This window comes from Urocitellus parryii, chromosome 9 (genome assembly GCF_045843805.1).
Source record: "Urocitellus parryii isolate mUroPar1 chromosome 9, mUroPar1.hap1, whole genome shotgun sequence".
Lineage (NCBI taxonomy): Eukaryota > Metazoa > Chordata > Mammalia > Rodentia > Sciuridae > Urocitellus > Urocitellus parryii.
In genome coordinates, this window is record NC_135539.1 from 146,205,330 (window position 1) to 146,231,915 (window position 26,586).

Consider the following 26,586-nt stretch of genomic DNA (forward strand, 5'->3'; position numbering starts at 1 on the left):
GGCTGCCCTCAGCAGGTTGCTGGTGACCGTGATCATGGCCAGAAATCTGGGGCATGCCTAGTAATATCAATGCACCATTCAAATGTCATGGCATCTGTATGAAATGGCTGGTATCTGGTCTCCTGCTGACCTCACCTGGGTGGGAATTCCGCCGCACTCCCTGTCCAGGTGGTGAGGGGCTAGTGAGCTCCCTTCCCTGTTCAACTGGAGCAAGCCCTGTCCAAGGGAGCCTTTCTGCACTTCCAGGAGGCTGGCTCCTTAATGATTCTAATTAATCATAATAATTCTGATTAATAATTCTAGAAGGATGCATGGCTGTTTGTTTCCTGTGTGAAACTCCATTCTATGTCCTGCAGGTTGGGTTCCAGTCGGATTCCCGGTGCTAGGGGTACCGCTTCTCCGTCCCTCTCTGTGGTGCGGCCAAGGTGTGCGGTGTGGGGTGACAAGAACCTACATGGCTGCTGTGGCCCTGCCCCAGGGTGCCCCTCTCTCCCCTCTTGGTTTTCCTGCTTTTTTTCTTATCATTCATTGAGAAGTGGTCTTCTCCGTCCTCTTTGGGGATAAGCTTGCATTTCTCCCCAGGGAGTTCTGGGATGGGAAAAGGTGGGAGTGGGCTCCTATCCATATCATCTTCTCAGAGACAGGAGCACCAATGCCTGGAGTCCTACAGCAAGAGGAAAGTGCACACAGAGGGACACTTGAGCTGGCTCCTCAGGGAGGAGAGCCATTGTCGGCAGAGTGGTTCAGGTTGCCTGTATTCTGTCCCTGGCTGGAGGAGTGGTGGCCAATGGACCCTGGTGGAGTCCTTGATGGTGGGTTCAGGGGTTGTGTGATCAGTTCGACGACTGGGATCTCACCTGGTTGTGCACCCTTGGACATCTCAAGACCCGGGAGACAGGATGTGTTTCTCCCAGGTGACCAGGAAGCAGTGGACCTTCCTCCTGTGCCTGAAATGAGTCGGGTCGCATTTCTTCTTTCAGTTGCTGTTCCACAGTACACTGTCTCCTGTGTTTGAAGCCTAGCTTTCTTCTTACCTTCCACATGTGGGATCACCAGGAATCATATCCGGCTTATCTTAATTCTTCTCACATTTGTGTCTTTGTTGCATTACCAAGAAAGTCAAATTTGAGGAGATAGTCCATTCACCCACTGAGGAGGGACAGAGCCTAAGGAATCAAACGTGACTCCCCAGGAATAGGAAACGCCTCAAGGCAGCTGAGTGCATGCCTGTTACCTAAGTGGACCTGGTGACAAGAAGGTTGGTGACAGCAGTGGCACAACACTGGCCATGACTTGAGTGCCATTCCTGTGCCAGGCGCCAGGGAGATCTTGCAACCACGCGTTACTTCTTGCACTCCTCCCACTCCTCCTACAGCAGCATTCCATGTCACCATCATTTCTGGGGCTGATGGATCTAAGGCCCGGAGATATGGCAGAATTTGCACAAGGTCCCTCAGATAGTAAGCAGCCTGGAAGATGAGCCCACATCAACTTGCTCATGACCAACTCAGGTGTTTGGGGTAGATACCTATAACTATTAGTGGTTAGTGGTAGGCTGAGGGCCAAGTGCACCTTTCTGCCCTCCTATGGCTGGGGCAGCTGTTCCCAGAGTGGTGTCTCCATCCAGATCTTCCAGAATCAGTGCCACGATTGAGGGGAGCCCACTGTCTCCCACACAGGAAGCTCATTGCCAGCGCCGTGTGGCTGACTAGCAGAGTGTATGGCCTTGATCCTGACCAGGTTGGCCGAGACACAGAGCAGTCACCTCGGGAGTGTGACCTTCACACAGCTGCTGATGACCACTAAGAAGTGCATTCCAGACTAGGGCCAGCAGAAAGGTCAGCTACTGCCCAGATGTCCACTGTGCAATGACAGCCAGCTCCCACTAGAGCCAGCTTGAATTATAACCAGCCACAGTTACAGCCAGCACAGTTGCAAACAGACACAGTTACAACCAGTCTCCTTTACAATAGGCCGTCATTTTTCATGGTTCCCATTCCTTGTTTTGTGTCTGTCTCACCCAACTAGAACATAAACTCCTGGAGAGGACTGTCTTATATCATGGGGAATTTCAAACATGTCACAGTGAATTGCAAGGGTCTGGCATTCAGTAAGCATATTTTTTATCTTGACTAAATGAATGAGCAAAAGGAGAAGCTGTGTGAGGCCAGGCTATGGTGTTTAAGATGGGGTCAGCTTTGCTGCCCAGGCCAGCTTGGAACTCATGGGCTCAAGGACTCCTCCACCCTTAGCTGGGATAGCAGGTGCTGGCCCCGCAGTCCTGACCGAAAGCCAGCTTGTTCAAGCAGTCTGGACTCCCCAGCCTCTTCCTTCAGGCTGCCCGTGAGGGGCTTGGTGGCGGCAGCAGAACTGAGAGCCTTAGGGCACTGAGGGGGGGCCTTAGGGCACTGAGGGGGGGCCTTAGGGCACTGTGGGAGCTGCAAGGGCTGAAGGGTAAGTGCTTCCCATGGATACAGCCAACAAGGCTGACTCCTGCTCCCTCAGGCATCAATATCCAGCCCCAGCACATGAGGAAGGACTCTGTGTCTTTGGAGAGATGGCCAGGTGCAACTGTATCACAAGTCACTAACACATCTATGCCCTGAGGTCTCCCACCTTCCTCCACCATTCTATCATTGGACCAATGAAGAATGGTTCCCACTAACTGACCATAAAGCTATTTGCCACCCTCCACCATTCTATCATTGGACCAATGAAGAATGGTTCCCACTAACTGACCATAAAGCTATTTGCCACGTCCCTCCGGTTAATTACGTGTCAGCTAGGACAGTGATACAAGCTGCCACTGTCCTGCACCAGACCTCTCCTAGGACGGTGATACATACTGTAGCACCCTGTCCTGCACCAGACCTCTGTTAGGACAGTGATTCATACTGTAGCACCCTGTCCTGCACCAGACCTCTCCTAGGACGGTGATACATACTGTAGCACTCTGTCCTGCACCAGACCTCTGCTAGAACGGTGATACATACTGTAGCACCCTGTCCTGCACCAGACCTCTGCTAGGACAGTGATACATACTGCAGCACCCTGTCCTGCACCAGACCTCTGCTAGGACAGTGATACATGCTGTAGCACCCTGTTTTGCACCAGACTTTCTAGGACGGTGATACATACTGTAGCACTCTGTCCTGCACCAGACCTCTGCTAGGACAGTGATACATACTGTAGCACCCTGTTCTGCACCAGACTTCTGCTAGGACAGTGATACAAGCTGCACCCTGTCCTGCACCAGACCTCTGCTAGGACAGTGATTCATACTGTAGCACCCAGTCCTGCACCAGACCTCTTGCTTTCATACTCTGATAAAGCCCAAGCAATGGGTAAATTTTATACAGTTCTAACAACGGGGGTTAATTTGGAAAAAGGCAAGATGCCAAAGTGATAGATGTTCTTTCTCCACCCCTGTGAACCACTGCTGCTTTCTCCCTGCCTGAGAGCCGATCTTGATTTCAGGGGCTGTGTTCAGAGGACCCTGGGCTTGAGAATTGCCATCACAGAACTGACCTAATTTCCACCCACATGCCCTTCTATTGTGCAGGTCCTGGAAGCTCACTAGCCCTGCTTGTCTCTCCTGAGCTCTCCCTGTCTCACAAAGTGCTCTGATCCCATGTCCTATCTGCCTCCAGCCCACAAGTCCTTCTTGGTGGCCTGGCGCAGTGAGCCAGTGTCCTCTGGGCTGTCATGTCTGGCGGCCCCTCTTGGGCTCTGTGTACCTCTGAGCTCAGTTACACAGGACTGGCTGGCCCATTTCCTCTTTCAGTCCTTGAGACTGATTGTAGCAAGTTTTGTAAACGCTTGCGTTCATTTCCCCTGGGTGTTTGCTGAATTTTTAGGAGGCAGAGATGACATATTCTTTCTGCCTATATGCAAATGTGCTTTTGTAGTGTTTCCTCTGAAGGAGCCTAGACTCTAGGCTCTTGGGCTGGCTCATGCCTTCCTGGCCAGCAGGGGGCATCTGCAGCAGAGACTTAGGCTGCACTGAGTTTAATTGGCCAGTACCTTTCCATTTTAATTTTGCAGCCCGCATACCTACACAGGGAGCAGATTCAAAACTGCCGAACCCTAGACTCACTCAAACCCTTTCAGTTGAAACCACTAATGTGAGTCATCTCCAGAACGAGTGATCTTCCTCTGAGCCTTTAATCAAACTCTCACCTGGGCATTTCCCTTTGATTTCATTTCAAAACGTTTTTCCTTATAAAACAAAAGGATAACAAGAGGGAGGACGATGTAGAAGGTATACAATCGTTTCCTGTTAACAGGCCTTAGTGACAGCCAGAAAGAAGTGCCTGGTGTGTTCAGAAACTGCCAGTAAACAGGCCAGAGAGCTGCCTTTGACTCTAAGGTCAGCTAGGCTCCAGTTTATGTTTAAAGGGGAAATAATGCAGTGAGCTTGGGCTTTGTTGCAGTTTCCATTGGTCCTGCTGCATTCCCGGAGTCCTATGGGTGCAGCTAAGAGGAGGGGAAGGGGACGGGGAAAGGCATTCCAGAAGCCAGGAGGAAACAGGCCCGACCCTTTCCTCCTGAGACTGAGAAGCGCCCAGGTAGGCGTGACTCCAACTGTGACTGCCCTGGATCCTGCACACAGACGCAGCCAGGCCCTGTGCCCCAGCAGGCTTCTAATTAAGCAGACTGGCATCCCCCACGCAGGCTGTCTCTGAGGGGCTGTGCAGGCAGCCCCCGGAGGGAGCAAGGCGTCCGGAGCCAGCAGGGTCCCCCTCCCACCTCTGAGGCCAACAGGGGGAAAGTGGAATGTGACTTTATTTTTTAAATTTGTTCTTTTTATATATACATGACAGTAGAAAGCACTTGGACATTATCCATGCATGGAGTGTGACTGATTCTAATTAGGATCCCATTCTTGTGGTTGTGCATGATGAGGAGTTTCCCTGGTCGTGTGTTCACATATGTCCACAGGAAAGTCTGTCTTTCCTACTACCCTTCCCCCTCCCTTCCCTTTGTTCCCCTTTGTCTAATCCAATGAACTTCTACTTTTCCCTCCCCTGATTGTGTGTTAGCATCCACATATCAGAGAGAACATTCTGCCTTTGATTTTTGGAGATTGGCTTACTTCCGTCAGCATGGTCATCTCTAGTGCCATTCATCTACTGGCAAGTGTCATACAGTCATTCTTCTTTATGGCTGAGTGAAATGGAACGTGACTTAGTACACATGATGAAATGTGAAACATGGAATGGAATGGAATGTGATTATCTACAACAATTTTATAAACAGTTGATTTCCACATAATTCCATTAAAAAAACAACTATAATTAAGTGACTACTGGGAATCTGATTCAAACGGATGGTAAATGTTTTCTGTGGGGTATCTGGAGCACTTATCTACAACGTATAAACAGTGTATTCATGGGGAAAGCATAAATAAATAGTAACAGAAAACTTGAAACGAAAAGTGTTTATAAGACAGAGCCTGCTCCTGGCATAGGGAAGGTCTTTGAAGATTGTTTTCCTTACTTCTGTGTCATAATTGCATTCATGTCAGATTTTCTATAGGCAAGAACAATGCAGAAAACCTCCATAATGCCTCCCAGACTATGGTTCTGCATCAGGTGAAGGCTGTGCACTGCTGCAGACACTGAGTGTGTCATGGTTCAGAATACACCTAGAGGTGCATAGAGGACCCTAACATCTGGGGTTGATCCTGGTCCTGCCCAGAGCTCCTACCTCACCACACTCTCCTGAGCCTAGAGGACCCTCACATCTGGGGTTAGCCTGGTCCTGCACAGAGCTCCTACCTCACCACACCCTCCTGACCCTAGAGGACCCTAACATCTGGGCTTGGCCTGGTCCTGCACAGAGCTCCTACCTCACCACACCCTCCTGAGCCTAGAGGACCCTAACATCTGGGGTTAGCCTGGTCCTGCACAGAGCTCCTACCTCACCACACCCTCCTGACCCTAGAGGACCCTAACATCTGGGGTTGATCCTGGTCTTGCACAGAGCTCCTACCTCACCACACTCTCCTGACCCTAGAGGACCCTAACATCTGGGCTTGGCCTGGTCCTGCACAGAGCTCCTACCTCACCTCACCCTCCTGACCCTAGAGGACCCTCACATCTGGGCTTGGCCTGGTCCTGCACAGAGCTCCTACCTCACCACACCCTCCTGACCCTAGAGGACCCTCACATCTGGGCTTGGCCTGGTCCTGCACAGAGCTCCTACCTCACCACACCCTCCTGACCCTAGAGGACCCTAACATCTGGGGTTGGCCTGGTCCTACACAGAGCTCCTACCTCACCACACCCTCCTGAGCCTAGAGGACCCTAACATCTGGGCTTGGCCTGGTCCTGCACAGAGCTCCTACCTCACCACACCCTCCTGAGCCTAGAGGACCCTCACATCTGGGCTTGGCCTGGTCCTGCACAGAGCTCCTACCTCACCACACCCTCCTGAGCCTAGAGGACCCTAACATCTGGGCTTGGCCTGGTCCTGCACAGAGCTCCTACCTCACCACACCCTCCTTAGCCTAGAGGACCCTAACATCTGGGGTTGATCCTGGTCCTGCACAGAGCTCCTACCTCACCACACCCTCCTGAGCCTAGAGGACCCTAACATCTGGGGTTAGCCTTGTCCTGCACAGAGCTCCTACCTCACCACACCCTCCTGAGCCTAGAGGACCCTAACATCTGGGGTTGTCCTGGTCCTGCACAGAGCTCCTACCTCACCACACCCTCCTGAGCCTAGAGGACCCTCACATCTGGGCTTGGCCTGGTCCTGCACAGAGCTCCTACCTCACCACACCCTCCTGACCCTAGAGGACCCTAACATCTGGGGTTAGCCTGGTCCTGCACAGAGCTCCTACCTCACCACACCCTCCTGACCCTAGAGGACCCTAACATCTGGGCTTGGCCTGGTCCTGCACAGAGCTCCTACCTCACCACACCCTCCTGACCCTAGAGGACCCTAACATCTGGGTTAGCCTGGTCCTGCACAGAGCTCCTACCTCACCACACCCTCCTGACCCTAGGGGACCCTAACATCTGGGCTTGGCCTGGTCCTGCACAGAGCATCTTGTTCTACAGCCTGCCATGCTGGGCAGGGAGGGAGCCAACCCACTGGGTTAGTGGTGAGAAGGTCTTGGGGAAAGAGCAGAAAGGATGGACAATGCAGAATGGACTCTCTTAGCAGTAGTTATTGTACCCCCTGTGCTAAGGAAAAATGGGGTGTCAAAACTAGATATTTAGTGGAGTGCTCTTCACTTCTCTGACATCCGTAATCATCCTCCTGGCATTCTGTAACTTGAAGTCTTTCATCTGGTCTCCCTGTGGTTTGTGGAAAAGAAGCAGAACCTAACTTAACTACAGGTTGACCCCACGGCTTCTCTGTCTCGCCTGGTTATGATTAGCTTCCACTCAAAGAAAAATGTTAACAGCTCTATGAGGAAAAAGACCTAGATATTCTCAGCAAGTATTCTTGAATGTTTTTCATGCCAGCCTTTTGCCAGGCACAGGGGATGGAAGCCTTTAAGATTCCTACTTTCCAGGAGTTCTCTTGTCAAATTGGAAACAGACACATAATCATGAATGTCATACAGTTTGACATCACCCTTACGAGCTGGGTGAAGTGCCACAGCACCCAGGCGAGGACCATCTGGGTGTCTGCAGGGCTCACTCCTTGGTGAGAATCAGAGATTGCTCAGTGCTCTTTATCTCAGTCCCGATAAAGGGAAGCATGACCTCAAGATTACCCTTAGGACTGAGAGTGAGAAGGCTGCATCTTGGAGGAGGGGAGTCCAGAACCGGGACTACATTCACGCCCTGAAATGCTGGCCACCCAGGGCAGCAGACAGCCCTGGCAGGTCCGAGGCCACCAGGGTGCCTCTGTGAAGGCGGCTGCATGTGAGAGGCTCTGCCAGCTGGCTGGGGCCAGGCAGTAAACAATAATTTATAAAATGTCATGTACCCAACTGGTAGTGGGGCACAGAGTCCTGAGGATGGGTGGACTAGGCAGAGCCATTACCCTGTCAACTCCAGAGACACGGCTCACCCTGGCTGGTTGTCGTAGGTATTTATGCTCCCTGTTATTCAGTTTTCTCATCCTCAGGATGAAAATGGCACGACTATAGCTTCTCTGTAGTAAAGAAGAGAATGCATGTATAGCAATTACGATTAAAACAAGACGGTGCGGATTAACCAGGGCCAGCCTGCAAGTGCTGGCGAGCAGTCTCTGCACTGGTGCGCTTCCTGCTGCAAAAGCACAGAGGCAGGGACATGGCTTTGTCCTTTGTTTCCTGGAGGCAGAGGAGGTCTGTTTTTGAGATCTGTGTGCTGGTGTGACAATCCTGTTCCCTTCTCTCTCTTCCAGGGCCAAGGAGATCAAGATCAAGTTGGGCACACTCCTGCAGAAGCCCGACTCGGCTGTTGACCTCATCATCCCATACAATGAGAAGGTGCAGAAGCCAGCCAAGCCCCAGAAGTGAGTGAGCCCAGGCACCCCTGCTCCACAGACCCTCATCACTCTCTGCAGATCAGAGTCCTCCGAGAGTTGGCTTGTAGATAAACTTTCCCTATGATTCCATTTATGGAGCACAATTTCAGATACTGACAGAATCACACACACACACACACTCACACACACACACACACACACACTCAGTGAAGGAGAGGGAGAAAGAGCCCTTACCTTGGGAAAGTCATACCCTACTCTGTAAGAGGGAGCAGCCACCTGCTTGGTCAGCCAGCACTCAGATCTGGCGCTGGCTGGGGCCAGGAGCACCCTGACCATGGGCCAGGAGGCTGCAGCTGGCAGCTGGGGGCAGGGCCAGCGTTCTCAGGGTGTGAGGAGCGTTTTCCTCTGAGGGTCAGGCAGATGACTCAAGTCTCAGCTTCTCCAATGTGGAGACCTCCCAGGTCCAGAGAAGAGCGGATGCTGGATGGCCATTGTTAAGTCCTGCAGAGCAGGATCTCTCTCCGGTCCTAAACCAGCACTCCTGGGTTTCCTGTGCTCAGGTGAACTTGGGCACCACAGGAAGCTGCAGTGCCAGGGAGTCGAGATGTCAGCTCCTGCCGGACGCTGGCCCTCTTTCCATCAGCATGGGAGGCACAGAGTCCCCACGCGCTCCTAGACTACCACACAGGGTGGGCAGCCCTCCTCTCTCTGCACAGAGGAAGAAACAGGTGAATTCTACTGCTGAAGATCCCGGAGACCAGAGTGTGCCTGCCAGCTTCTTTCTCCTTCCTAAACTAACACTTGGGTGCTCCACCAGCCAGGCCTGTCTAGGCACCTCCCAACTCCAACTAGCTGGACGAGTTGAGACTCACCGACAGGGATTTTTCTTTTTAAAATTGCCATTCACCCTAAGTGGACATCTCCATTTGCCTCCAGTGGACTCTCACAGCTGAAAGGGCTCATCAGCAGGAAGCAGCAGTCTCAGGCAGTGGGTCAGGTACTGACCTGCTGGGATCGGCATTAAGAAATGGCACAAGCCCCACAGACATGCTTGCAGTCTGGGCCCAGGGATTCCTGCTAAAGCCCCGGAGGAAGGCTGGGCCCCATCTGCAGGGTCTCTTGCCCCTTGACCTCCATCCCCACCCCTCCCAAACGTTCTCAGGGTTGAGAGAACCCTTTCATTCCTGGGAGTGCCTGCTGATGTCTGCTGCTCCCAAACTTGCCACCCTGCCCACCCATCCTGGGGCGCCTCCTCCCCTGGGTGCTCTCTACCCACGTTCTATCAGAGGATAAGTACCTTCTCTTCACAAAGTGTTTCTGACCCTCTCCTTGGCATCAGCAGGGATTCCTCTCCTGGGAGACACTTTCTTTTATTTATTGTTTTAAAAAACATTCATATTTGCATAAAAATTAGGCCATTGAGAAAAACAGAAAAAGCTGCCGGTGTCCTCCCCCAGAACCAGCTCCGCCTGGTAAGGTTCCTGGTTCTCTGTCCCTGGAACCCTCCACAGAGCGGGGCTGTGCCTGTTCCAGTCTGCACAGGGCCCAGCTGCCCTTCCTGGCTCTTGACCACTCCTCTCATGGCTGACTGCAGAGACTGAAGTCTATACCTGCCCCACCACCCAGCATTTCCTTGCCTCCTTCTTATCAGTCTTGAGGCTTATGGCTCAGGGAAGCTTGGGTGCCTAGTCCACCTGGTATCTGCCCATGAGCTCTGTCCTCTTCAGAGTTCTCACTTGACCACCAGCGACCTTTCCTTAGAGCTCTGACTTGTGCACCAGGGTGTCTGCCCACCAGCTGCCTCTTCTTAGACTTCCAACTTGTCGATCAGGGTGTCTGCCCACTGGCTGCCTCCTCCTACAGCGTTCTTCCTAGCGCCTGGGCCTCTGTCCTCCCCACCAGCCTCTTCTTCAAGTGGCCCCATGTTCGCCCACCCTCTGCATCTGAGAAGCCCCAGGCCGGCTGCAGCCCTCACAGTAAGCCATGAGCAGAGTCAGCAGACCACGTGGGCTTAGCCTGTGGACACTGCAGGTGGGGCAGTGATGGACCACTGTATGGCAGGGGAGACCTGGCGCTCCTCTGAGGTTTTCACTCCAGGCTCCCATCTCTGGCGGGGCCTGGGGGTCCTGCTATTGCTGTTGCTGTTTGCAGCTCAGGGGCTTTGGGCTGACTGCACACAAACGCCCCTGACTGGGCTCTGAGTACCATCGCCCATCACAGCTGTGGCCAGGGTGGATTCACCCACTGCCTGCAAAGTGGGTCCTGCTGAGGATCAGACATTCGACCTCGGAAAGTGCTGCTGTTTAGAAGCCTGGTCACTGCTGGCCACGGGGTGAAGGCGGGACAGGGTTCACAGACTTGGGCTGGTCCTGAGCAGCTAGACCTGTGGGGAGGGCAGGGCGAGCAGAGCAGGCCTTGGTGAGTATCACTGCACCCCTGGGGATCACCTTCCCACCGGAGCAGGGACCTGCAAAGACACTTACCAGGAATATTAAGTCAAGCCAGGCACCCTGCAGACTGCAAACCCAGCCCAAGCCCAGACAGACAACATGGCAACCCACACCAGCAGTGGTGTGAGAGAGGTCATGACACCCTCCCCCACCTGAGGTCACAGCCCATGCATGGCACAGCCACCAGCAGGCGTGGCCATAGCTTCTTAGAAGCCACTGAAAAATCTCAGTTCATTCAGTTGTGGCTGTTAGCCACCCATCCTGCTCTGGGTAAGTGGGCCAGCACTCACGTACTCAGCACCTGGACATGTCTGTTGCAGGCTGCCCTGCAGTGCCTGCAGCTCACAATCAGCCGCAGATCCATGAGGATTTGCTGAGTCCTTATCCCATGGCCGATGTTTCCCTGGGCACCATGGACAGGGTACCGGTGGGGAAACCCTGGCCTTTTTCCACGTCCATGTGTGGACCCCAAATTGCAGACATCTTTTACCCTCACAAGAAACTCATGCATTAGAGGCTGGTGCTGCAGGGGCTAGGCCACAGGGCCGGGAGAAGGGGAAGGTTTCCTGAAGACTGCGATCCCCCAGGCAGTGAGGGAGATCAGGCAGGGTGGGTGAGAGGGTGGACAGGAGGGGCTTCCAGTTGAGATGGCCCCTGAACCACAAAAGCTGGGCCTTGTCAGACCTCCACCGAAGCTCATTTTCCCTCCTTTCACTGAGCTTCCCGCCCCTCCTTCCACACTCACACACAGAGGGCGCCCACTCCGTTTGGTCAGCTCTGACCTGCAGCCCAGGATGCCGACTGGCCATCCTGCATCTGTCTTGTTTCCAAGAAGTTGGACCTAATGAGGGCTTATGCATTCTGAGAATCAGGACAGGATGAACCTCTAGGCCTCCCAGGGTGCCAGCCGAAGGAGCTGTGGGGCTTTCGTCCACCTGGCTACCCTGACCTTACTATGGGCCAACTTGGCCCTGAGTGGGCCCTGCATGTATCCTTTCCAGGACTGATCTGGGCTGTGATGTGCTGCTGGCATCGACTGCTAGCTGGCTCCAACAAGACCACCTGGGACAGATAGGATTTGGCAAGGTGTTTAAGCTTGGCGCACCTGCTCAGACCGTGGCTCTCCCACTTCTCACCCCGGAGGAAAGGGCACAGGGAAGTGACTTCATTTTACTTACACCAGGATCAGAAGATTCAGTGAGTGCATCAGGCCTTCCCCTTTTCTGAGCCAGTTTCTTTTATCCAGTAACTTAATATTCTGCTGCTTCTATGTACAATTTGATGTGATATGTGTCTATTAAGTACAAAATATTGAAACCACTCTAGTGAAGAAATTAGGGTATACAAGGCCTTGTGACAGCGATGCAGGAGCCAAAGAACACATTCCTAGGGAGAGTCTCAGTATGAGGCAGTGTAGAAGAGCCCAAGTGGTCACTGGCCAGAAAGTCGAGGGACGCAGGTCTGTGCCATTCCCCATCCCCCTTTCCCCCAGGATGAAGGGCAGAGAAGGCGGCTCACCTGTTCAGCCAATGACAGCTATGTCTTCCTCCGTCTGTGCAGGCTCTGTCACGGGGCATGGAGTCAGGGGGTTAGCTCAGCACTGCAGGTGCCACTGCCCTTGCAGACAGTGAGGCTGCTTCTCAGCCTGCAGGACAAGGACCCACGGCTGTGTCAGTCTCAGCTACTAGATCGAAACATTAAAAGCCACCTGCTGTTTCTCAAACTAGAAACAGGAGCCCACGGGCTGGGTGCAGAGTTGGCTGTGTGCCGGAGCTAAAACACCTCCCTGGCCCACCGTGCCCGTCTCTTTCTCTGTAGCAGGGAGAGCCGGACACCTCCCAGATGAGGCCAGCAGGTCCCTGGCACACTGACGGGAGGGAAGAACTGCAAGGAGGGGACGGGCACTGTGATGAAGCACCAGGGAGGTCATGACCAGTGGCCACCAATTCTCCTTAGTCAGCACCGCTGGCATCTGTGGCAACGTTCCACTCGAGGTGTGCCAACCGCTTTTCTCAAAAATACTCCCCTGTCCTAACGGGCAGGGAACTGGCATGGATGTTTAAAATGCAGACTTGCTAGGATCACTTCCTGGCATGAGGCACAATCAGCCCATCTTCCACTACCTTGCTGAGGGCCTGGGGATGGGGAGCCCCAGGCCCCGCAGAGCAAATGGGCAAGGCTGAGAGGAGTTCAGCCCTGGGAGGGGTGGCCGGCCCTGGGGTGGGCCTGGGATGGAGACCACGAAGCCGCTGGCCTGGGACCCACGGGTCATGAAGCTTGGCTTTGTGGAGACAGATCTGCCAGGGGACACCACAGCGCAGCCGCTGACTGCCAGGACCCATTTGCTGGGACACCACAGACCGTCCTCGTACCAGAATGGTGTCAGCGGCATCATGCTCAGCAGGGCAGTGGCCCTGCCGTATGCGGGCTGCCTGCCCCGGCCTGCTTTCACCGTCCTCCCTCTTCTTCAGGCCCTCGCGGGACGAGGCTCTGCAGTGGCGTGACTCGCTGGACAAGCTCCTGCAGAATGACCGTAAGTGCTCGGGTCCAGGGCTGCATCAGGGCACGCCTGGCGCTCTTCCCGCATTGGCGATTCTTCAGTCCTGCTGATGGTCTCACCGGGGAGGCTGGCATGGGCTGTGGCTGTGCTGTGGCCAGGAGGGCCAGGAGGGTGGAGGGTGGAGACAGGCCGGGCATGCAGGGATGCACAGTGCAGGCTGTGTGCCCTCTGCCTGCTGCTCCTGAGGCAGAAGAGGTGGCTGGGCCCACGTGCTGCCTCCTTTGTGTTCTCCAGAGACCCAGTCTTGCTGTGTTGCCCAGCTGGCCTTGACCTCCTGGGCTGCAGTGATCCTCCACCGAGCCTCTGGAGCAGCTGGGACTCTAGGCACTGGCCACTGCACCCAGTAGACCTGGGTGCATCTTAAACCTTATTTGAATGGATGGAACTAGAGAATATCATGCTAAGTGAAATAAGCCAATCTCGCAAACCAAAAGCTGAATGATTTCTCTAATAAGCAGATGCTAGTCCATAGTGGGGTGGTGGGGCGGGGTAGGGAAGAATGAAGGAACTTTGGTTTGTGTAGAGGGGACTGAGGGATGGGGTGGGGCTGTGGGGATGGGAAGGATGGTAGAAAGAGACAGACATTATTACCCTGTATACATGTCTGATTACACAACCGGAGTGACTCTGCCTCATGTACAGCCAGAGGAATGAGAAGTTGTGCTCTATTTGTATACTATATGTCAAAATGCATTCTACTGTGAAATTAATTAGTTAATTAAGAAGGAAGGAAGCAAGGAAGGAAGGAAGGAAGGAAGTAGTGCTTTTGCCAGGCACAGTGTGGCACGCCTGTGATCCCAGCTGCTTGGGAGGCTGAGGCAGGAGGATTGAAAATTCAAAGCCAGCCTCAGCAACTTAATAAGGTCTTGAGCAACTTAGTGAGAACCTGTCTCAAAATAAAACATAAAAAAAAAAAACGGCTGAGGGGGGGTGCTGGGTTGTGGCTCAGAGGAAGAGCACTTACCTAGCACGTGCAAGGCACTAGGTTCGATCCTCAGCACCACATAAAAATAAATAAAATAAAGGCATTGTGTCCAACTACAACTAAAAAATAATATTAAAAAAAATAAAATGGGCTGGGGATGTGGCCCAGTGGTCAAGTGCCCCTGGATTCAACCCCTGGTAACAAAGTTGGTGCCCATCTCCTAATGGTTAGGAAGGACCTGGCCTGACAGGTAGGGCAGGGCAGCCTGTCAGACTGCTCCAATGTTCCTGGGACCCCACGAGGGCTGCCACCCTTCCTGCCTTGGTTCCCTGCCCTCTACAGCCCTTTCCCACAGCATCAGTTCGTAGGCCACACACTCAGGCATCTCAGGCGCTGAGGGCTAAGAAAGCCAGCAGGGGCTGGCGGCCTGGCTCAGGTGGTAGTGTGCTGGCCTCACCTGCACAAGGCCCTGGGTTCAATCCCCAGGACCACACACACACTCACACACACAAAAGAAAGAAAGAAAGAAAGAAAGAAAGAAAGAAAGAAAGAAAGAAAGAAAGAGAGAAAGAAAGAAAGAAAGAAAGCCAGCCAGCCATCAGGGGGCGGAGTGTGAGGCAGTTGGTGCTGATGCCAAGGCGGGAGTCAGCAATGTGTGGAGGACCCTGAGCAGCTGGCCCCTCTGGACTCACAGCGGTTTCCTGTTTCTCGGAGGGGAAGACCTGTCTCCACACAGAACTCATGTGTGCACATGGGCATGTCAATAGAACACCACACAGAGCTTCTAGTGGAGATAACTGGGTTTTAGAGTTATTGTGCGTTCACCTTTGTGTATGTAATGTGTGTCGATGTCTGTGGACATGATTGTGAGTGTCTATGTTTGTGTACTGTGTGTCTGTGTACACGATGAGTGTGTCTGTTTGTGGACACAGTGTGTGTTTGTTTATGTAATCTTAAGCTCCAGATAATTATCCTCCTAAGAGATTTGTATTTTTAAGGTCTGGATAATAAATGGTAAGGGTCCAATGAACTTGGTAGCCTTCTTGTTGTTTGAAGGGCCACTGGTCCTTTCCATCTAGCTCGAGCAGGAAGGGGCATTAAGGCTTGGGTGGGAAAGATCTCACAAAAGCCAGGTGAGTCCCATGGGTGAGGCTGATGAGATCCTCAGGTGGTCCATGGGGACTGATGAGGTCCTCAGTTGGTCATGTGGGGACTGATGAGGTCCTCAGGTGGTCCTCTGGGGACTGATGAGTTCCTCAGGTGGTCCTGTGGGGACTGATGAGGTGCTCAGGTGATCCTGTGGGGACTGATGAGGTCCTCAGTTGGTCATGTGGGGACTGATGAGGTCCTCAGGTGGTCCTGTGGGGACTGATGAGGGCCTCAGGTGGTCCTGTGGGGACCTACAAGGACCTCAGGTGGTCCTGTGGGGACGGATGAGGTCCTCAAATGGTCCTGTGGGGACGCATGTGGTCCTCAGGTGATCCTTGGGGACCTACAAGGTCCTCAGGTGGTCCTGTGGGGACTGATGAGGTCCTCAGGTGGTCCTGTGGGGGACTGATGAGGACCTCATGTGGTCCTGTGGGGACAGATGAGGGCCTCAGGTGGTCCTGTGGGGACTGATGAGGTCCTCAGATGGTCTTGTGGGGACTGATGAGGTCCTCAGGTGGTCATGTGGGGACAGACTGGTTCCTCAGGTGGTCCTGTGGGGAATGATGAGGTCCTCAGGTGGTCCTGTGGGGACTGATGAGGTCCTCAGGTGGTCCTGTGGGGACTGATGAGGTCTTCAGGTGGTCATGTGGGGACAGACTGGTTCCTCAGGTGATCCTGTGGGCTGAGGGGTCAATTTGCCTGGTTATTCTATAGAACAGCTGGCTCCTCTGCAGTCCTAGATCTGGTTGTATGGGCTCTCCTCAGGTTTCATTTTCTGGCAAACAGAAAGTGCCTTAGAAATTTCTGTTCGACAGAGACTGATACCTTTGGCTTAAGACTCATGAGAGCTTTAGCCGCAGGGAAGGAGAGCTACCCGACCTCTCCTCTTGGCACACACCTGGCCTTGTGTTCTCAGGTGCATTGGAGAGCAGTTGCTGCTACTGATCAGTCTGGTCCAAGAAGCAGAACAAGGCAGATCTGAGCAGATAGGCTCTGAATCACGGACTCCAAGTCCAGCTGCCTAGCCTGGAGTCCACTCTGCTTCTGGCCTGGTGGGCTTCTGTGGGCAGTCACTGACCTCTCTGGCCTCACTTGTAAAATTGGACTTTTCAGTACCTTTCTCTCAGGTTTGCAGTGAAGATCCAGGAATTGACATTTGTAAGGTTCTTATGTCAATGACAGACACATTTGGGAAGTCACTTGGGAGGTGTGGAAAGGTTCAGTGTCACTAAATAAATTAACAAATTTCCCAACTGACTTCTTGCCTTGCTAGATGCCCTTGCCAGTTTCAAAAGTTTCCTGCGGTCTGAGTTCAGTGAAGAGAACCTTGAGTTCTGGCTGGCCTGTGAGGACTACAAGAAGATCCAGTCACCTGTGGAGATGGCGGAGAGGGCAAAGCAAATCTACGAGGAATTCATCCAAACCGAGGCTCCTAAGGAGGTGGGTCCTGGTGGCAGGTGGGTGGGCACCATTAGCCAGGGTCCACTGGCCCCCAGGATGGCTCCAGCTGAGATACGGCCAGCGCTGGAGCTCAGGTCTGCTCCTGGTGGCACAGTGTCTGCCCAGGGCAACACTGGAGCTCTCGATTCTGTCTGGCCAATTTCCACCCCTGGCCCCATGCCCTGGTGTGAGCAGTAAGCTGCAATCTTGGAGGAATTGCTGTCTCTCTAACCTAGTTCCTCTCCTTGTGAAACAGGAATAAAGGAGACTGCTTTGTAGAGTTGTTGGAGGATTAAATCAGGCTTGGAAGCACCCACCCCAGTGTCTGGACTAATGGTGCCCCCGAGCATCCCGCCTCTGTCCCACACTGTCTTTATGCCCCTAACCCTAACCCTGCAGCTCCTTCCCCCTCCTCCCTACTCTCCCATCCTATTTCCCCTGCCTCTGGCCTTGGGCATCTCCTCTGTCCTTGGGACCACAGGACCAGACTTCAGTCTATGAAAGCAGCACAGATAGCCGCTCGACATGGAGCCCATGTGCCCCTGGCTGAGCCCGCAAGACCGGCTCTGATTCAGCCATGAGGAGACTTTGAGGGAGTTTGTTTTTTTCTTGCTATTACTGAAACCAAACTTCAAACCTGACCAGGAAGTGCAGACACAGCAGCAAGGACGTCAGTGCTGTGTCAGGCCACTCTAAACCAGCCTGGACACTAGGGGTCTCAGCGAGACTGGCGGAGCATGCCTTCAGGCAGCAACAGTGCCTTCACGGTGACTGGCAGGGAATCCCACTGCCCTCTGCTCCCCAGGACCAAGAGCTGCAGTCACAGCATCAATTGTTAGTTCCTTTGTAATCCCTCTCTGGCCTTTGTAATCCCTCTCTGGTCCATGTATCTGGATGGATGGCAAATTCCACACCAGTGGCCATCAGGCCAGGAGTGCAGAGGACCTTGGGCAGTCCAGGAGCTGAAAGGTGTTGGAGGGAACTGGGATCCCTCTCTGTGCTCTGAGCTCTGGAATACCCTGCTTGCCTTCCGCTCCTCCATGCCCACTGTGAGCTCTCCCTCCTGGGCTGCCATTTGGGTCCAGCATCCTATTTCTGTCCCTATGGACTCTACGTACAGTGAGCAGGTGAACTGGAATGGAGGTTATGTTGGAGTTAGGTTAGGACCACACTCCCTATTCCCAGTATATTCTCCTCTGCAGCTTGCATTCCTACTGTTGTCATTCCTATTCATAGGATTCTAGGATTTGTTGAATATCTAAAAATGGTGGAAATCACCCAGACCTTTGAAAGTTGTACTAAGCTCCAGGAAAACATTGCTCTCAAGGTCCCTTTGAAGTTATCATTGGTATGAAAATATGATTCTTAAATAGTTTCAAAATAAATCCTGGCTGATTAACCTACTAGAACAAGAAAACAGAGGACACGAACCACAAGCTTCCAATTAAAATAACATAGACCTCGCTTGTAAATGACACAGGCTGATGGAATGGAATAATCCTATGCATGGATTCCCAACGCAGGCCCTGCATTGTGAGCCAGAGAGGGCAGTAGGGAGGTAGATACCGTCTCCTGGGTAACCAGCCATGGCAAAGAGGTGGATTTTGCTCCCTGATAATAAGGGAGAGCAGAGGACAGGAAAGGTGATTCTGCCCCTGGTATGAGCAAGAGCAGGGCACCAGAGAAGTATTTTCTGCCCCTTCTAAATGAGCCAGAGCAGGGTATCAAGGAGGTGGATCCTATCGCCTGGTAAAGAGCCAGAGAAGGGCAGCAGGGAGGTGGACCCTGCCCCATGGTAATGAGCCAAAGAGAAAGATCCTAAATGAGCCAGAGCAAGACACCAAGGAGATGAATCCTGCACCTGAGACAGAGCAGAACAGCAGAGAGGTGGATACTGTCCCCTGGTAATGAGCCAGAGCAGGACAGCAGAGAGGTGGATCCTGTCCCCTGGGTAATGAGCCAGAGCAGGACAGCAGAGTGGTGGATCCTGTCCCCTGGTAATGAGCCAGAGCAGGACAGCAGAGAGGTGGATCCTGTCCCCTGGGTAATGAGCCAGAGCAGGACAGCAGAGAGGTGGATCCTGACCCTGGGTAATGAGCCAGAGAAGGACAGCAGAGAGGTGGATCCTGTCCCCTGGTAATGAGTCAGAGCAGGACAGCAGAGAGGTGGATCCTGACCCTGGGTAATGAGCCAGAGCAGGACAGCAGAGAGGTGGATCCTGACCCTGGTAATGAGCCAGAGCAGGACAGCAGAGAGGTGGATCCTGACCCCTGGGTAATGAGCCAGAGCAGGACAGCAGAGAGGTGGATCCTGACCCTGGTAATGAGCCAGAGCAGGACAGCAGAGAGGTGGATCCTACCCCTGGGTAATGAGCCAGATCAGGACAGCAGAGAGGTGGATCCTGACCCCTGGGTAATGAGCCAGAGAAGGACAGCAGAGAGGTGGATCCTGACCCTGGTAATGAGCCAGAGCAGGACAGCAGAGAGGTGGATCCTGACCCCTGGGTAATGAGCCAGAGCAGGACAGCAGAGAGGTGGATCCTGACCCTGGTAATGAGCCAGAGCAGGACAGCAGAGAGGTGGATCCTGACCCCTGGGTAATGAGCCAGATCAGGACAGCAGAGAGGTGGATCCTGACCCTGGTAATGAGCCAGATCAGGACAGCAGAGAGGTGGATCCTGACCCCTGGGTAATGAGCCAGAGCAGGACAGCAGAGAGGTGGATCCTGACCCCTGGGTAATGAGCCAGAGCAGGACAGCAGAGAGGTGGATCCTGACCCCTGGGTAATGAGCCAGAGCAGGACAGCAGAGAGGTGGATCCTGACCCCTGGGTAATGAGCCAGAGCAGGACAGCAGAGAGGTGGATCCTGACCCCTGGGTAATGAGCCAGAGAAGGACAGCAGAGAGGTGGATCCTGACCCTGGGTAATGAGCCAGAGCAGGACAGCAGAGAGGTGGATCCTGACCCCTGGGTAATGAGCCAGAGCAGGACAGCAGAGAGGTGGATCCTGACCCTGGTAATGAGCCAGAGCAGGACAGCAGAGAGGTGGATCCTGACCCCTGGGTAATGAGCCAGATCAGGACAGCAGAGAGGTGGATCCTGACCCTGGTAATGAGCCAGAGCAGGACAGCAGAGAGGTGGATCCTGACCCTGGGTAATGAGCCAGAGCAGGACAGCAGAGAGGTGGATCCTGACCCCTGGGTAATGAGCCAGATCAGGACAGCAGAGAGGTGGATCCTGACCCTGGTAATGAGCCAGAGAAGGACAGCAGAGAGGTGGATCCTGACCCTGGGTAATGAGCCAGAGAAGGACAGCAGAGAGGTGGATCCTGACCCTGGTAATGAGCCAGAGAAGGACAGCAGAGAGGTGGATCCTGACCCTGGGTAATGAGCCAGAGAAGGACAGCAGAGAGGTGGATCCTGTCCCCTGGGTAATGAGCCAGAGCAGGACAGCAGAGAGGTGGATCCTGTCCCCTGGGTAATGAGCCAGAGAAGGACAGCAGAGAGGTGGATCCTGACCCCTGGGTAATGAGCCAGAGCAACACAGCAGAGAGGTGGATCCTGACCCTGGGTAATGAGCCAGAGCAGGACAGCAGAGAGGTGGATCCTGCCCCTGGGTAATGAGCCAGAGCAGGACAGCAGAGAGGTGGATCCTGCCCCTGGGTAATGAGCCAGAGCAGGACAGCAGAGAGGTGGATCCTGTCCCCTGGGTAATGAGTCAGAGCAGGACAGCAGAGAGGTGGATCCTGACCCCTGGTAATGAGCCAGAGCAGGACAGCAGAGAGGTGGATCCTGCCCCTGGTAATGAGCCAGAGCAGGACAGCAGAGAGGTGGATCCTGACCCTGGTAATGAGTCAGAGCAGGACAGCAGAGAGGTGGATCCTGACCCTGGTAATGAGCCAGATCAGGACAGCAGAGAGGTGGATCCTGACCCTGGTAATGAGCCAGATCAGGACAGCAGAGAGGTGGATCCTGACCCTGGGTAATGAGCCAGAGCAGGACAGCAGAGAGGTGGATCCTGTCCCCTGGTAATGAGCCAGAGCAGGACAGCAGAGAGGTGGATCCTGCCCCTGGTAATGAGTCAGAGCAGGACAGCAGAGAGGTGGATCCTGTCCCCTGGGTAATGAGCCAGATCAGGACAGCAGAGAGGTGGATCCTGACCCTGGGTAATGAGCCAGATCAGGACAGCAGAGAGGTGGATCCTGACCCCTGGGTAATGAGCCAGATCAGGACAGCAGAGAGGTGGATCCTGACCCCTGGTAATGAGCCAGAGCAGGACAGCAGAGAGGTGGATCCTGCCCCTGGTAATGAGTCAGAGCAGGACAGCAGAGAGGTGGATCCTGTCCCCTGGGTAATGAGCCAGAGCAGGACAGCAGAGAGGTGGATCCTGACCCTGGGTAATGAGCCAGATCAGGACAGCAGAGAGGTGGATCCTGCCCCTGGGTAATGAGCCAGATCAGGACAGCAGAGTGGTGGATCCTGACCCCTGGGTAATGAGCCAGAGCAGGACAGCAGAGAGGTGGATCCTGACCCTGGGTAATGAGCCAGATCAGGACAGCAGGTAGGTGGATCCTGACCCCTGGGTAATGAGCCAGATCAGGACAGCAGAGTGGTGGATCCTGACCCCTGGGTAATGAGCCAGAGCAGGACAGCAGAGAGGTGGATCCTGCCCCTGGGTAATGAGCCAGAGCAGGACAGCAGAGAGGTGGATCCTGACCCTGGGTAATGAGCCAGAGCAGGACAGCAGAGAGGTGGATCCTGACCCTGGTAATGAGCCAGAGCAGGACAGCAGAGAGGTGGATCCTGACTCTGGGTAATGAGCCAGAGCAGGAGAGCAGAGAGGTGGATCCTGCCCCTGGGTAATGAGCCAGAGAAGGACAGCAGAGAGGTGGATCCTGACCCTGGTAATGAGCCAGAGCAGGACAGCAGAGAGGTGGATCCTGACCCTGGGTAATGAGCCAGATCAGGACAGCAGAGAGGTGGATCCTGCCCCTGGGTAATGAGCCAGAGCAGGACAGCAGAGAGGTGGATCCTGCCCCTGGGTAATGAGCCAGAGCAGGACAGCAGAGAGGTGGATCCTGACCCCTGGGTAATGAGCCAGAGCAGGACAGCAGAGAGGTGGCTCCTGCCCCTGGGTAATGAGCCAGATCAGGACAGCAGAGAGGTGGATCCTGTCCCCTGGGTAATGAGCCAGAGCAGGACAGCAGAGAGGTGGATCCTGACCCTGGTAATGAGCCAGAGCAGGACAGCAGAGAGGTGGATCCTGACCCCTGGGTAATGAGCCAGAGAAGGACAGCAGAGAGGTGGATCCTGACCCCTGGGTAATGAGCCAGAGCAGGACAGCAGAGAGGTGGATCCTGACCCTGGTAATGAGCCAGAGCAGGACAGCAGAGAGGTGGATCCTGACCCCTGGGTAATGAGCCAGAGCAGGACAGCAGAGAGGTGGATCCTGACCCCTGGGTAATGAGCCAGAGCAGGACAGCAGAGAGGTGGATCCTGACCCCTGGGTAATGAGCCAGAGCAGGACAGCAGAGAGGTGGATCCTGACCCCTGGGTAATGAGCCAGAGCAGGACAGCAGAGAGGTGGATCCTGACCCCTGGGTAATGAGCCAGAGAAGGACAGCAGAGAGGTGGATCCTGCCCCTGGGTAATGAGCCAGATCAGGACAGCAGAGAGGTGGATCCTGACCCTGGGTAATGAGCCAGAGAAGGACAGCAGAGAGGTGGATCCTGACCCCTGGGTAATGAGCCAGAGCAGGACAGCAGAGAGGTGGATCCTGACCCTGGTAATGAGCCAGAGCAGGACAGCAGAGAGGTGGATCCTGACCCCTGGGTAATGAGCCAGATCAGGACAGCAGAGAGGTGGATCCTGCCCCTGGGTAATGAGCCAGAGCAGGACAGCAGAGAGGTGGATCCTGACCCCTGGGTAATGAGCCAGAGCAGGACAGCAGAGAGGTGGATCCTGACCCCTGGGTAATGAGCCAGATCAGGACAGCAGAGAGGTGGATCCTGACCCCTGGTAATGAGCCAGATCAGGACAGCAGAGAGGTGGATCCTGTCCCTGGGTAATGAGCCAGAGCAGGACAGCAGAGAGGTGGATCCTGACCCTGGTAATGAGCCAGATCAGGACAGCAGAGAGGTGGATCCTGACCCTGGTAATGAGCCAGAGCAGGACAGCAGAGAGGTGGATCCTGACCCTGGGTAATGAGCCAGAGAAGGACAGCAGAGAGGTGGATCCTGTCCCCTGGTAATGAGCCAGAGCAGGACAGCAGAGAGGTGGATCCTGACCCTGGTAATGAGCCAGAGCAGGACAGCAGAGAGGTGGATCCTGACCCCTGGGTAATGAGCCAGAGCAGGACAGCAGAGAGGTGGATCCTGACCCTGGTAATGAGTCAGAGCAGGACAGCAGAGAGGTGGATCCTGACCCCTGGGTAATGAGCCAGAGCAGGACAGCAGAGAGGTGGATCCTGCCCCTGGGTAATGAGCCAGAGCAGGACAGCAGAGAGGTGGATCCTGACCCTGGTAATGAGCCAGAGCAGGACAGCAGAGAGGTGGATCCTGTCCCCTGGGTAATGAGCCAGAGCAGGACAGCAGAGAGGTGGATCCTGCCCCTGGGTAATGAGCCAGAGCAGGACAGCAGAGAGGTGGATCCTGACCCTGGTAATGAGCCAGAGCAGGACAGCAGAGAGGTGGATCCTGCCCCCTGGGTAATGAGCCAGATCAGGACAGCAGAGAGGTGGATCCTGACCCTGGTAATGAGCCAGAGCAGGACAGCAGAGAGGTGGATCCTGTCCCTGGGTAATGAGCCAGAGCAGGACAGCAGAGAGGTGGATCCTGACCCTGGTAATGAGCCAGAGCAGGACAGCAGAGAGGTGGATCCTGACCCTGGTAATGAGCCAGAGCAGGACAGCAGAGAGGTGGATCCTGACCCTGGTAATGAGCCAGATCAGGACAGCAGAGAGGTGGATCCTGACCCTGGTAATGAGCCAGAGCAGGACAGCAGAGAGGTGGATCCTGCCCCTGGGTAATGAGCCAGAGCAGGACAGCAGAGTGGTGGATCCTTCTTGGGCATTGGCACACCAGGACTGTCTGGCTAATGTTCCTGAGGTCAGTGGATGCCTGTATCCAACAGACCCATACTAGATGTGTGGCTTTGTGCAATTCTCTCAGGCCTGTGTTCTCTCAGAGCTTGTTTTTCTTGACTATGGACATTTTGCATTCATCTATGTTTAATAAATTTTGCTAATCTTGCATTTTGATGTAAATATTCACTTTTTCAGTTTGAAAAGATTGATCTATATTACGTAGTCATCCAAGTGTTTTGTTTCTCTGAATTTTTACTTCAGCTCGCTTTTCAGGATCTGAGAGATACAATCGTAGAGATTGGAATTAAGAGTTTTTTAAAATGAAATGAAATGGCCATGTGTAGCTGATTATGGAGACAACTTGTGCATTGCATCATTTGCCTACATCTAAATTATATTTTTTAAAGAGAGAGAGAAAGAGAGAGAGAGAGAGAATCTTTTTTTTTTTTTTTTTTGTAGATGGACACAATACAATGCCTTTATTTTTATGTGGTACTGAGAATCGAACCCGGGTCCTGCGCACCACTGAGCCACAATCCCAGCCCTACATTTAAGTTATTGATGTAGGGATGAGGCAAGGCACGAAAGAGAGCAGGAACAGTTTTATTTGGCTGCATGTTCAGAGGGCATAGCTTTTGCTGTAATTAATCAATCCTCTGAACCCCAAGTTCAGATAGTTTCAGAATTTTATACCCAGCGTGTAAGGAGAGGGGCTCAGAAGTTCACAGTCTGTAGAAGTTCACATAAAAGCAATTTTTCTCTCACTGTTCTGGGCAAGTTAACCCCTCAAGGACAGCTCCTGAGGAGGGGAGAGCTTCTTCTCCCCTCTCTTCCCTCCCCCTGCCAGCTGTTACCATGGAGCCCAGTTGTGACTTCTCTTAGAAGGGTAGACCTCTCTGTGAAGCCCAGCTCAAGGCCAGAAGCCTTGTTTACACATTTCTACAAATTACTCTACTGGATATATGTTTGTGAAAAACAAGTAAAGGGGCGTCCAGCACCTGCAGTGCTGATCTCTTCCTGGCCAGTGGCCAAGTAAAAGAGGGCAATTCGAAAATAGGAAGTTAATCTACATTGAACTCTTTTGTAGAGACTCTTTTTTGACAGTCCTAAAATCAGCTACCGTGAAGATTTCTGGAGCCACCCAGTTAAGACTTTTCTGTGGAGAAAGGAGGTGCCAATACAGTGGGAGGAGCTCTGAACTGAGAATAGAGGAGTCTGCTGTGGCTGCCCCTCTGCCCAGACTCCTGCCCCTGGACTTGCAGTTTGAGCTTGCCAGCCAGAAAACTGGCATGAAAGGCAGGTCTTGGCCCTGTCCTCCTGCAGGCTGCTCCCCTCCCACCGCTGCTCTTCCACCGGGCCAGTACCGGGCACTTGCCCTGAGCTTACAAGCACAGCTCAGTCCTGCTGTCTTCCTGCCCTGTCCTCCCCAGGCCTGCCTTAGTCTCTGATTAGCCTACTGCTGCTCCTAAGTATCTGAATTCTGGAAATGGCTCTGTTCAGTGGCAGGACCTCCAGTAAACCCAGGAAAGACCCTCAAACCTCCTCCAGGGTTCCAACTCAGGACCACTGGCCCTTTTGATTCTGTTTTCTTCTCTATTACACTTAGACCCCTTGAGAGTCATTGAAGCATATTGTGAAGTACAAACATTCTTTTCAAATCACACTCAGGCCTGTTCTTGAGGCTGTGCCCTGCTCAGCCACAGGGGAACCGGCCACACAGTCCTGATATGAGTGATGCCCAGCTTGGGCAGTGCATGGCCCTGCACACAGCACATGTGAGCCCACCACTTTCCATGGCTTTGCTGGCTTCTTGATTTGCTTTTCACCACTGTGACCTTGAGCAAATCACATACTATTTCCACATCTCTGTTTCAGCTGAGAAATGAAGATAGATGGCAGTACCCTCTTGATGTGGTTATAGGATCCCCAAGTTTATCCACAGGAAGAGCACACCACCGGCAGAGATGAGCCACTCAACAAATGTTAGCAGCTATGTGATCATTCTCTCCTGTTTCCTCATTTTCTTGAGTCATGGATGAGGTCATGGGTCCCTGGTCAAAATTTCCTTTCCTCTCTGCTCCCTCTGCAAGGTGTGAAAGCAAATGCTGTGGCAGAAAGATGTGAGATTCAGTGGCAAGACCCCTGGGCTCAGACACACTCCTTAGTGTTCTGGTCTCAAAGCCACTGAACGTTCTATGTGTGTGTGTGTGTGTGTGTGTGTGTGTGTGTGTGCAAGCATGCATGTGCATGATGTTCATATGTGTGGGTGCATGTATGTGCATGTGTGAGCATGTGAGCATGTTTATGGGTACATGTGTGGGTGCTGTATGAGCATGTGCATGGGTGTGCAGGTGCATGTGTGTGAATATGTGCATGTGTGAAGACATGCAGGTGTGCAAATGTGTGTGCATGTACATATGTGATCATGTACGTGTGTATGCATGTGCATGTGTGAGCATGTGTGTGTACATGTGTGAGCATGATTAAGTGTATGTGTGTGAGCATGTGTATGTGTGAGCATGTGCAGGTGCATGTGTATGCATGTGAG

General features: G+C 53.4%; 1 protein-coding gene across 2 annotated transcripts in view; it reads left to right on the plus strand.

Moving 5' to 3' along the window:
• The window catches only part of Rgs5 (regulator of G protein signaling 5), a 56,058-nt gene that overhangs the window by 24,259 nt on the left and 5,213 nt on the right, over nt 1–26,586 (plus strand). For both annotated transcript variants that reach the window (XM_026380996.2, XM_026380997.2), the window contains exons 2-4: nt 8,350–8,460; nt 13,355–13,416; nt 16,791–16,957. In XM_026380996.2, the coding sequence (XP_026236781.2) occupies nt 8,350–8,460; nt 13,355–13,416; nt 16,791–16,957 (340 nt within the window). The remainder of the gene's footprint in view (nt 1–8,349; nt 8,461–13,354; nt 13,417–16,790; nt 16,958–26,586) is intronic.